The sequence below is a fragment of the Gobio gobio genome, assembly GCF_949357685.1.
Source record: "Gobio gobio genome assembly, chromosome: 18".
Lineage (NCBI taxonomy): Eukaryota > Metazoa > Chordata > Actinopteri > Cypriniformes > Gobionidae > Gobio > Gobio gobio.
The window spans coordinates 51,442,368-51,454,836 of NC_137111.1; the positions used below are offsets into that span (position 1 = coordinate 51,442,368).

General features: G+C 39.4%; 1 protein-coding gene across 6 annotated transcripts in view; it reads left to right on the forward strand.

Moving 5' to 3' along the window:
* Window positions 1-12,469, forward strand: part of LOC307142162 (uncharacterized protein) — a 248,757-nt gene that overhangs the window by 111,984 nt on the left and 124,304 nt on the right. Inside the window, exons 38-40 of one of the 6 annotated variants that reach the window (XM_079842779.1) lie at window positions 1,493-1,666; window positions 6,322-6,480; window positions 6,735-7,758. The exons of 4 other annotated variants lie outside the window; for them this stretch is intronic. In XM_079842779.1, the coding sequence (XP_079698905.1) occupies window positions 1,493-1,666; window positions 6,322-6,480; window positions 6,735-6,741 (340 nt within the window). In that variant the 3' untranslated portion in view covers window positions 6,742-7,758. Of the gene's footprint in view, window positions 1-1,492; window positions 1,667-6,321; window positions 6,481-6,734; window positions 7,759-12,469 lie in introns of those variants that run through there. One more of the 6 variants, XM_079842780.1, reaches the window with a different exon arrangement.

A 12,469-nucleotide genomic window follows, 5' to 3' on the forward strand; every position in this document is an offset into this window, starting at 1 on the left:
TTCATTTAAAGTATTTGACACAATGAGCTGATTAGTGGTGTTAGCGGTAGCAAGGCATCTCTATTGTTCTTCTCCACACTTATTATTCTTCTTCTGGATAAAATTTCAGCGCTACTCCTCCCACACCGTTTGTCACAGACCCACGAATGAGGCGTCAAATTGACCGGCTTATTATCAATTTACTCAGCCAACCAATCACTATCTCTGGGTCATCGTGAAGCTATCAAGCCACGCCCTAGCAACCATTTAGAGCTCCCTAGCAACTGATCCCATAGACTTCCATTGAAAAACATCAAAGGGATATCTTTGGATAGAAGTGTCATAGAAACACAAGGGTGGGTTTGTTTGACTCGGGGCATCAACAGCCAATCACAAATCACCTTCAACAATTCCTAGCCACGCCCTAGCAACCATTATCAAGCACCCTAGCAACCCAAATCCAAAGAGCTATATCTTTTAATCTGAATGTCACAGAGGCATGGGGATTGGTTTATATCATTCATTAGGGCAAGCAGCCTTTGGAGTATCATCATTGGCAGCTGCCACGCCACTCCATAGCAACCAAACAGAGTACCCTAGCAACCGTTTAGCAAAGGCCTATATCTCTGCATAAGAACATCATAGAGACGTGGAGGTTGGGTCTTTTGGCTCATGCTAGCAAACTGGACTTTCAACATGCTACACATGCTAGCAGTCAATAGCTACATGCTTATAGTGATTAGCTTAGGGTTAGAACATGATAAAAACAAGTCAAAATGTGCTAGCATTAAAGCTAACAATATGCTAATCATGTTAACATAATGCTAGCATCATGCTAATTGTGTTAGCATAATTCTAGCAACATGCTAATCATGTTAGCATTTGGTTAAAAACATACTAGCAAAACATGCTAATTGTGTTAGCATTATGCTAGCAAAACATGCTAATCATGTTAGCTTATCATGTTAACATAATGCTAATCGTGTTAGCTAATCATGATAAAATCATGTTAATTTTGTTATCTAATTATGCTAACATCATGCTAATCATGTTAATATCATGCTAACAAAATGCTAATCATGTTAGCATCATGTTAACAAAATGCTAATTGTATTATCATCATGCAAACATCATGTTAATCATGTTAGCTAATCATGCTAACATAATACTAATCGTGTTAGCATCATGCTAGCAAAATGCTAACTGTGTTTTTTTGCCACTGCAAGCACCACTCACATTTTCTTCAGGAAATGTACATTCTAGTTGTGTACATATTGTTCTGCAGAAATATCATGATATTTGAATCTGCTGCTACAATAAACAAAAGAGACAAAAAAGAAATAGTTAAAAAGTTTAAAAAAAGAAAGAGAAGAAACATCAGTTTCCAGCACACAGAACTAGAGACACGATTACAAGCAGATTATGGGAACTATAGACTATATGACCACTGGATGTCTTTAATAAGATCATCATCACAGATCTGAGCTATTGTCTTTTCTCTTCCTGTCTTCAGTCTGAGTCACTGCAGTATTACAGAGAAACAGTGTCTCATCCTGACTTCAGCTCTGAGATCAAACCCATCACACCTGAGAGATCTGAACCTGAGCTGGAACACACTAGGAGACTCTGGAGTGAAGCCCTTATGTGCCGTACTGGAGGATTCTCACTCTAAACTGAAGAGATTGAGGTCAGTCACATTCACAGACAAGAATCAAAATGCTTAAAGGGATAGTTCACCCAAAAATGAAGATTAGCCCATGATTTGCTCTCCCTCAGCTCATCCTCTGTGTGTGTGATATTCTTCTATCAGACGAACACAATCAGAGTTATATTAAAAAATGCCCTATGAAGGTCTAACCCTTTAAAATCACTTCAACTTTTAAAAATGTAACCAAAACAGTTTTAATCAACATCTCATGAAGAGCCGAATAATGTGAGCTTTATATTTGTGTAAAATAATTGCTCTTAGTGATTAGAGGTCGACCGATTGTGGATTTTACCGATAACTAGGCTGGACCACACTTGCCGATAACAGATTAATCAACCGATAGTTTTTAAAATGGATAAAAATAAATAAATAAATAAACATAACTACTGAACCATGAAAATTGCTAAATTAAATATGTAAAAATGGATACATTAAAAAGGTTCTAACAGAACAAATTCTATAGAAAATAATTTAAACATAAATATTATAAATAAATGTTCCTTTAGCTATCCGCCTGTTTCCAGGGGGCGCTACAGGGGTTAATGAAGGGTTACTGTGAAGCAACATGAATGACACACACTAAACATTTCAGTTTAATACATTTATTAGTTAATTAATAATATTACAATACAATAACCATTGTCCTTACTTTACTGACCTTCCACAAAAGAGCTGCTTCATGACTACAGCAGCGTCCTGGCCCTAATACATGAACCTAACCCTAACCCTAACCCTGACCCTAACCTTAACCCTAACCCTAACCCTAACCCTAACCCTCCAACCCTTCATGACTACAGCAGCGTCCTGGCCCTAACACATGAACACCCGCGGTCTGTCCTTCACCGGTCACTGATGCACACATGCCTTATTATGGGATACGTGTAGACTCGGCTCAATGTCCACTTTTAGATCGTTTCCGACAGATACTGATACACCTCTGAGCTTTCAGATTGCTCATCGCCTTACCATCACAAGCTAACGTTACTGAATCTAGAAAATAGCTAAAAATCTAGAAAATAGCTAAAAATCTAGAAAATAGCTAAAAATGCTACCGTACGTGATCTGAGGCACTTCTTCACTCCATCCTCTCAACCAAATACGTTACCGTGGAGGGTAAAGGCACTGCTGCTTCACCCTTTTGAAAGTTCGTTGAGGTTGTGTTCCCACAGCGTTAGCACATTTGGAGAGCTTGACTGTCAACTGTTGAATGTCAATAAGCTGTGTTTCCATCCACCTATTTTTATGTACATTTTGGGATATTGCATCAAAAAATGGTGAATGGAAACGCCAACATGCGCATGAATTCTATAAATGCGCATAAAAAACGTATGCATAATAAAACGATACATTTTCTGCGTGCGCATAAACGTGCGCATAAACTACGATGGAAATGCATAAAGTCCCGCTTCTTTACTTCAAACCGGAAGACGCTCCCACTTTTGACGCAAGGCCTCATGGGACGCAGGAACCTGTGGATAAACTAGAAAAATGAATGTAAATGTCATAGGTAACTGCAAGTCCCATTTGTTCACAGCGGTGTATTAGCTTATTTATCTAGCTCCCATGAACTATATGCATCCATCCATCCATCCATCATCTTCCGCTTATCCGGGGCCGGGTCGCGGGGGCAGCAGTCTAAGCAGAGATGCCCAGACTTCCCTCTCCCTAGACACTTCCTTTAGCTCTTCCGGGGGGACACCGAGGCGTTCCAAGGCCAGCCGGAAGACATAGTCCCTCCAGCGTGTCCTCGGTCTTCCCCGGGGCCTCCTCCCGGTTGGACATGCCCGAAACACCTTCCCGGGAAGGCGCTCAGGAGGCATCCGGAACAGATGCCCGAGCCACCTCAGCTGTCCCCTCTCGATGTGGAGGAGCAGCGGCTCTACTCCGAGTTCCTCCCGAGTGACTGAGCTCCTCACCCTATCTCTAAGGGAGCGCCCAGCTACCCTGCGGAGAAAGCTCATTTCGGCCGCCTGTATCCGGGATCTTGTCCTTTCGGTCATGACCCAAAGCTCATGACCATAGGTGAGAGTAGGAACGTAGATTGACCGGTAAATCGAGAGCTTCGCCTTACGGCTTAGCTCTTTCTTCACCACGACAGACCGGTACATCGACCGCATTACTGCAGAAGCTGCACCGATCCGTCTGTCAATCTCCCGTTCCATCCTCCCCTCACTCGTGAACAAGACCCCTAGATACTTGAACTCCTCCACTTGAGGCAGGAACTCTCCACCCACCTGAAGTGGGCAAGCCACCCTTTTCCGACTGAGGACCATGGCCTCGGATTTGGAGGTGCTGATCCCCATCCCAGCCGCTTCACACTCGGCTGCAAACCGTCCCAGTGCATGCTGAAGGTCCTGGTTAGAAGGGGCCAATACGACAACGTCATCCGCAAAGAGCAGAGACGAAACCGTGTGGTCCCCAAACCTGACACCCTCCGGCCCTTGGCTGCGCCTAGAAATTCTGTCCATAAAAATTATGAACAGAACCGGCGACAAAGGGCAGCCCTGCCGGAGTCCAACATGCACCGGGAACAAGTCTGACTTACTGCCGGCAATGCGGACCAAACTCCTGCTTCGGTCATACAGGGACCGGACAGCCCTCAGCAAAGGACCCCGGACCCCATATTCCCCCAGCACCCTCCACAGGACGCCGCGAGGGACACAGTCGAATGCCTTCTCCAAATCCACAAAACAAATGTGGACTGGTTGGGCAAACTCCCATGAACCCTCCAGCACCCTGTAGAGGGTATAGAGCTGGTCCAGTGTTCCACGACCAGAACGAAAACCACACTGTTCCTCCTGAATCCGAGGTTCAACTATCGGCCGAATTCTCCTCTCCAGTACCCTGGCATAGACTTTCCCGGGGAGGCTGAGAAGTGTGATCTATATGCATTATGCAATATACATTTTACAGCATGTGTTAATATTTGATCAATACAATTGTACCTTTCATTCATGTTAGTTCATAGTGCATTAACTAAGGTTAATAGATAAAACTAACAATGAACAATACTTATTAATGTTACAAATGGACTATTATTGTAAAGTGTTACCATTTCATATAAACCCAAACAGTCAGCTTTTTTAGAACATTTGGCAGTTATCTAATCAAAACAACAAAATTTGAATTGAAATCCAATACGTTTCTGATGTGTTTATATTTCTGTCGGCTGCTTGACGATACAGTTTGCTTTCTCACATCACGAGTTGTTACATTGTTTTAACTGTTTGGGCTACTGCTAATGGAATGCTAATGCTAATGTCCTCTCAGCCTCAACTACAAAGTGCACACACACTGCTGTTCTTTCCCTACTAATGCAGCATCTAGTCAACAAATGAATGACTTTATAATGATTTGGAAACATGTACTGAAGTGTTCTGTATTCATACCGTTTCACTGTCAGTGTTTTAAACACACATCTGATGTGTCAGCGCTCTCTCTCTGTGCAGTGTGTGCTCTCCGTTCAGCGCAGCCTCACATGTTAATATAAACACCGTCAGTGATAGTTGTTATTTGGCCTCTAGAGGGCGCTCTCGTGCTATATAATGCCAGCAGACCTTCTCAGAGCTACTGTATAATGACAGCGCACCCGTCTAAGCGGCTCAAGCAACTCAACCCGGAAAAACTATCGGTATTTTGCCGATAACCGATTATTCCACCGATCAACTATCAGTGCTGATTAATCTGCAAAACCGATGAATTGGTCTGCCTCTATTAGGGATGTGTTTAGTGATGTGATGAAGCAGGGTCTGAGCACTCGAGTACCCAGCGCTCGCAGGTCAGTTTAGGCCATAGTGTCACAGACCATATGGTGTGTGTGATCATGTCTTCATCAGTGAGCTTTATATGTGCTGTGCGGCACAAGCAGCTTCTGTCAGTCAGTAACTTCAGTCAGGAATAATGTGTGAGGATAAGATGCTTTCGCCACAGAGCAAACAGCAGCGGGAAAACTGCAAACACAAGCATCAAACCAGACAGAGCTTCACTCATTATTATTCTTCACACATTTGATCAAGAAATGATGTGTGTGATAAGAACAGTAACTGTAATAGCATTATAACATTTACACAAATATAATATCAATAAGTTTGCAGTGAATGTTCCTGCAGAATCTTCTTCCTCTGACTGAAGATTGGGCTCTTATGTTTTCTAAACTGCTCTGTTGTCTTTTATTATATTTTAAACATTTTACCAATGTGGCATATTAACACATTAAAATATGTTTAAAATACTTGTCTTTTTATAAATGGTCTGGTAAGAACTGTGACTGCTGGTAGTTTTAATCTATCAGACACCTTTCCTGATATTCTGTCATATTTTACTTTGTGAGATGAAATTCTGCAGGTGTAAAAGCAGGAGCAGATGTGACACACGTGACACACATTTCCCCAAACAGCCTCTTTATTCTGCAGATCTTTATTTTCTTGAGCAATGCTGTTATGAAGTGCAGATCAAGCTGTGAATGTTTCTGTCAGATTCGACATTGACACAGAATTCATGTGGTCATTCACGCTGGAAGTCTCTCATCACATGAGTTCATATTGAGCTGAACATGTCAGAGCCTCTGGTTTGAGATCACGCTCTGGGTGAAAGTTACAATCATTTCTCTTTTCTCTTGTGTTTGTCTTTTCTAGCCTTCATGGCTGTGGCATTACAGATGTTTCTTCTTTAACTCAGTCTTTGACAAACTCAAAAGCACTGCAGTTTTTAAAAGAGCTTGATCTGAGAATCAATAAGATCAGAGACTCACAGCAGCTCAGAGACGCGATACGAGACTCAGGACTCAAACTGAGGTGAGGAAACATCACTTTACACCACTCACACTCACACACACATGGGGATTTAACTTTAAATGTATTATATTTAAGACATAAATATTTAGAAACAATATGTACGCCAAATAATGTAAGATCAGTAACTAATCTGATTACAGTAATTTAATGTTGGTTACAGTCTATTACACTGTGCTCAAAGTAACTGAAATATTGATATAATGTGCAGCTTGTTCCACTGAGCACTGATTATGTTCTTCTACTTCCTCTTTCAGCCTATAGGAAGAGCTGGAGCAGGAGCACTGGTTATATTGGGCTAAAGCTCAGGAGGAACCAGAGACATCAACAGCTCAAGCAAAGCCACCATCAGATTAAAGATCCTCAGGAGGTTCTCAATATAACACTGTAATAAATGAATATGTGTGTTGGTAGTTTAGCTGAGATGCTGCTCTACAGCACTTCATAAATACACTGCCAAACCTACAGCTGTTATGAGCTCAAGCTGTTTATATACATGCAGTTTTTCAAATAGCACTGCTTTAACACATGTACAGTTCATCATACCAGCTCTTGTGTATTATCATTTATAATGAGTACTAATGCATACAGGAGGAAGAGATTCAGACGTTCAGATTTAATAACGCAGCATCAATAGAAACACACACACATGATGAGTAATGTTGACTGGTTATTGTTGATTTAAGAGCTGAAATAGAGGAGGAAGAGCCTGATCTGAGATCAGATGAGCTGCATTAGCAGGAATGGGAGTCTTTAGTGTCCTACATCATACTAATGTTGGGATTAAACTCATCTATAATGAAGAAATTAATGTTTTAATTCTCAAATGTAGTACTTAAATATATATTAAACCATTAAATACATGTACAGAGATTTAAATCAATCAAATGTATATTTCTTTATACCACTGGTATTATTATCATTATTTTATTTTATTTTACATTTGTATTTCTTTATTTTATATAGAGAATATCTATATTTAAATGAGTATGAGGTTCTGTCTGTCTCATAATGCAGAAATATGTCTGTGCTCATCAGACTCAAAGCTTTGACTGTCCTACAGTGAGAGATGATGAAGTTTCCCACACCAGCCCAGACTCAGATTCAGCTTTAGCAGTCACAGCATTCATGACCCATAATCCACCGCATTCTAGCTGTCGCCAGTCTAGCTACATTCAATCCTTTATGTGCAGCGAGTATAATTCTCTCTTTTGCCAATTTATGTATTTTAAAATGTATTGGCATATTGTGTAAATATACAAATAAAATAATTTAGTTTGGTTTGAAAGGTTCATTTGTTCAGTTGATGCAACAGCAGATGCAGATTCTCCTGTGAAAGCTGTAGACCTGAAACAGAAAAAGCAGTTTCTCAAGTTCACCACTAGAGGTCAACACAATATCACAATATCATGTGAAGCAGAAGCAATCAGTTTAGCCCAGGCTAAAGCACTGAAGGCTTCTGCTCTGATCTTGAGTAAGGCTCTTTACTCCAGGAGCTCCAGGGGGATCGTCCCTGTAATAAGTGCACTGGAGTCTCTTTTGGTCTTTTTCTAGAAGCTCTCGCTGACTCTGGGCTCACTGAGGATGAAGAGACCACAGCAACATCTGGGCCAGATGAGGCAATAAGGGCCGCTGGAGTGATGGAGGCTCTCATCATGGCACTAAACCATTCCCAGGATCCTCAGTGCTCACACCGTCTGCTGACATTTCACATCCTACAAAACTGCACACACATAATACAAAAGCAGTCATTTTAACAGACCAATGCCATTTGAGTTCTGTATTAGAAGTTACAAAATGATCTTGCATTATATTTTTGCTTCAGGTTTTCACGCAGCGGCCATTGTAAGTCCCAGTGTGTACAACAGGCCTTCAGAGTTAAAAAAACATTCCTAATATATGAAATATATCATAGAGCTAATGTTCAATCAGCAAGTAATTAATGCAAAATAAACATGGACAGGATGACCAGGGTCCCTCATACACAATTACTGACCAATAAATATTTGCACATGAAATATTGATTTGAGATAATATACAAGTATTTAAAATCAATATTTCAATGTTACCCAAGGTAAAGTGGCTTTTTATTTGCATTATATTATGTGTGTGTTGATTACAGTATGTCAGGTTGTGTGTAGCTTTACAGCTGTTTTATGAGGACATCATGAGAACATGTTCTTGATGTTGATTTGACTGAAGAATCTCATGATGAGTTAGTGTGTGTGACAGACCGGCGCACTGGTTGGGTCGGTCTGGATAGTGAAGGAGGAGACGGTTGGCAAACGGCTGGATTGTGACTGGTGTACGGATGGTAGGAACTGACGTAGATTCCGGAAGCGATCCGGAAATGGAGGAAGAAAGGATTGAGGAAGATAGTGGGGGAAATTCAAGTTTAGGGTGGAACGTAGTTAAAACAAAGAAAAGGAAGAAAAGTCGTGATTTAATTTCAGACACGGAAAGTGACAAGGGAAGTAAACAGGCACAAAGAAAGAAGAAGGAGTATAAAGTAATGATAAAGTTTGTTGCCGACTCTGTGAGTAACATCAACCCGTTGAAACTTACAAAAGCAATTAAAGAAAGTGTAGGGGTTGTAGAGAAAATAAAAACCCTGAAGGATGGAAGATTGTTGTTGTTTTGTAAAGATAGTAGGCAACAAAAAGAAACTTTGAGAATTAAATCAATGATCGGACAGAAAATAGAATGCTCAATTCCAGAAGAGAGAAACTGGATTAGAGGTGTAATATCTGGAATTCCTCTGGATGTTTCAGATGAGATGATTAAAAGTAATGTAAAGGGAGCTGCAGTTAAGGAAGTAAGACGTTTGAAATGTTTCAGAAACAATGAGAAAACGGACAGTCTTTCAGTCATGTTGGTCTTTGATGGGGTCAAAATACCGGAAAGAGTATTTTTGGGATTTGTCAGCTATGGAGTTAGATTGTACATTCCTCCTCCAATAAGGTGTTTCAAATGCCAAAAATACGGACATGTGGCTGCGGTATGTAGAGGCAAACAAAGATGTGCTAAATGTGGAGGCGATCATGAGTATGGCAAATGTGGACAAGATAAAACCCCAAAATGTTGTAATTGTGGGGGTGAGCACAGTGCAGCGTACGGAGGTTGTGAAGTAAGGAAAGATGCAATTAAGGTTCAAAATGTGAGAATGGAAGAAGGAATATCATATGCTGAAGCACTTAAAAAAGTAAAACAAACCCCCAAAGTAAGCACAGTAGAGGAGGCCCCTGTTAGGATACAACCACAACCTAGTAAGATGCTAACACCAAGGAAAATAATTGGAGTGATTGAAGACAAAGTTTCATTCATTGCTTTTATGGCTGAAGTGGTAAATTGTTCAGCGCAGACTGAAAGTAGATCTGAAAGGATTAAGATTATCATTAGAGCTGCAGAAAAATATTTGGAAATGAAGAACATATCAGTTGACATGATAAATGAAAGACTCGTGACACAAGCAACAAACAGTCAGACAGCATGTGGGGGCTCATAATGGTTTTTGTAATCTTGCAGTGGAATGCAAGAAGTTTAATTTCAAATGGGCAAGAATTTAAGCATTTTATAGCAAATTGTGATTTATACCCAGATGTTATTTGTATTCAGGAAACGTGGCTTAAACCACAGTTAAATTTTATGATTAGTGGGTATGAGATTATTAGGAAAGACAGGAATAAAGGAAATGGTGGGGGAGTAGCAACCTTTATTAAACAAGGTATAGGGTTTAGGAAAGTTGAAAATAATGAGTATGAGGCTGTGGTAGTGGAGGTATGGGAAGGAAATCAGAGTATTAGGATAATAAATTTTTATAATCCATGTGACAAGCTAACTAAGGATATGATGGAAAGTATTGGAGGAATTGGGGATTTTAAAATGGTGTGGTGTGGCGATTTCAATGCACACAGTACTTTATGGGGGAGTTCAAACACTGATTATAATGGATTGATCATAGAAGATATGCTGGACTGGGGTGAGTTAGTATGTATTAATGACGGAAACTACACAAGAGTTAATCTTTCTCAATGCAAATATTCTGTGTTAGATTTGACAATAGTGTCAAAAAATTTAGCTCGAAGATGTGATTGGAAAGTATTGAACGAAAATACTATTGGTAGTGATCATTTTCCTGTTTGCAGTACAATTGGAGTAGACTTAATAAAAACAGGTATGGAAAGAATTCCTAAATGGAATTTTGAATCAGGGGATTGGGAGATGTACCAAGAGATATGTCATAACAAAATGGCCGAAATTAATGATGATGTTGTGGAAGATATCGATGTTTTAAATTCAAAAATCAGTGAGGTTCTTAGGAGCACAGCAGAAGAAGTATTTGGTAGAAAGAAGGCATGTAGCAGGAGGAAAATTGTTCCATGGTGGAATGATGAATGCAATGTGGCAATTAAAGAAAGAAATAGAACACTTAAAAAAGTAAGAAGATCTTTTAGATATGATGACTTTATTGGTTATAAAAAAGCTCAGGCAATAGTGAGGAGGGTTATCAGGACAGCAAAAAGAAATTATTGGAGAGAGTATTGCAATAATATTGGGGGAAACATTCAAATCAACGAGATTTGGAATATGATTAAAAAGATGGGAGGAAAACAAAGAAATAATAGTATTCCAGCGATAATTAATAATGAGGAAGTAATTGTGTCTGATAGCAGGAAGGCAGAGATACTAGCACAAACATTTGTGGAAGTGCATAGTAATAAAAATATATCAAATGACATGATGAAGATAAGGGAACAGAGTGTGAGGAAGAATCCTCATATATTGGAAGTTAAGGAGTCAACTGGAGATTCATTGGACTATGATTTAACTTTGTATGAGTTAAAGAGAGCAATTGCTGGGACAAAACAAACTTCTCCAGGTAGGGATGAGATATGCTATGAAATGATTAAGCATTTATCAGATTATTCATTAAATGTCATTTTAAATCTTTATAATAAGGTATGGATTTCAGGAAAGCTTCCAATGGAATGGAAACATGGAGTTATTATCCCAGTAGCAAAACCAGGAAAAGATCTTACGCAACCTATTAATTATAGGCCTATAGCTCTAACTTCAAATATTTGTAAGATTATGGAGCGTATGGTAATGAGCAGGCTGGTTTATGTTCTAGAGAGGAGGGATATTTTATCTCCTTTCCAAAGTGGCTTCAGAAAAGGGAGAAACACTATGGATTCTGTGCTGTGTTTGGAAGCTGACATTAGAAAGGCTCAGATTAATAAAGAAGTTTTGGTAGGTGTCTTTCTGGATGTTGAAAAGGCATATGATATGTTGTGGAGGGAGGGACTTTTAATTAAGCTGGATATGATGGGAATAAAAGGAAAAATGTATAATTGGGTTATGAACTTTCTGTTAAATAGAACTATTCAAGTAAGAGTGGGATGTGAGTATTCTCAGATTTATTCAATCGACAATGGAACTCCTCAAGGGAGTGTCAGCAGTCCTATTTTGTTTAATTTAATGATCAATGACATCTTTTCTCAGATAGAACCTGGGATAGGGAAATCCTTATATGCTGATGATGCTGCAATATGGAAAAGAGGTAGGAATGTTAAGTTTGTACAGGAAAAGGTTCAAAATGCTGTCTACTTGATAGAAAGCTGGGCTAATAAATGGGGCTTTAGGATATCTATGGCAAAAACACAAGTAATTTGTTTTTCAAAAAAGAAGAAGAATCCTACTATAAATATTAAAATGTATAGAGAAACATTGGAGCAGACATTAGTTGTAAGGTTTTTAGGAGTATGGATGGATTCAAAATTAAATTTCAGAATTCATATACAGAAAATAATAGATAAATGTAAAAAAGTGATAAATATAATGAGGTGTCTAGCTGGAGCTGAATGGGGAGCATATCGGAAATCGCTCAAAAATATTTATGTGGCACTAATTGGAGCAACTATAGATTATGGTAGCATGGTGTATAGTTCTGCCTCAAAAACCCAACTTGCTAAGATTGAGACAATTCAAAATC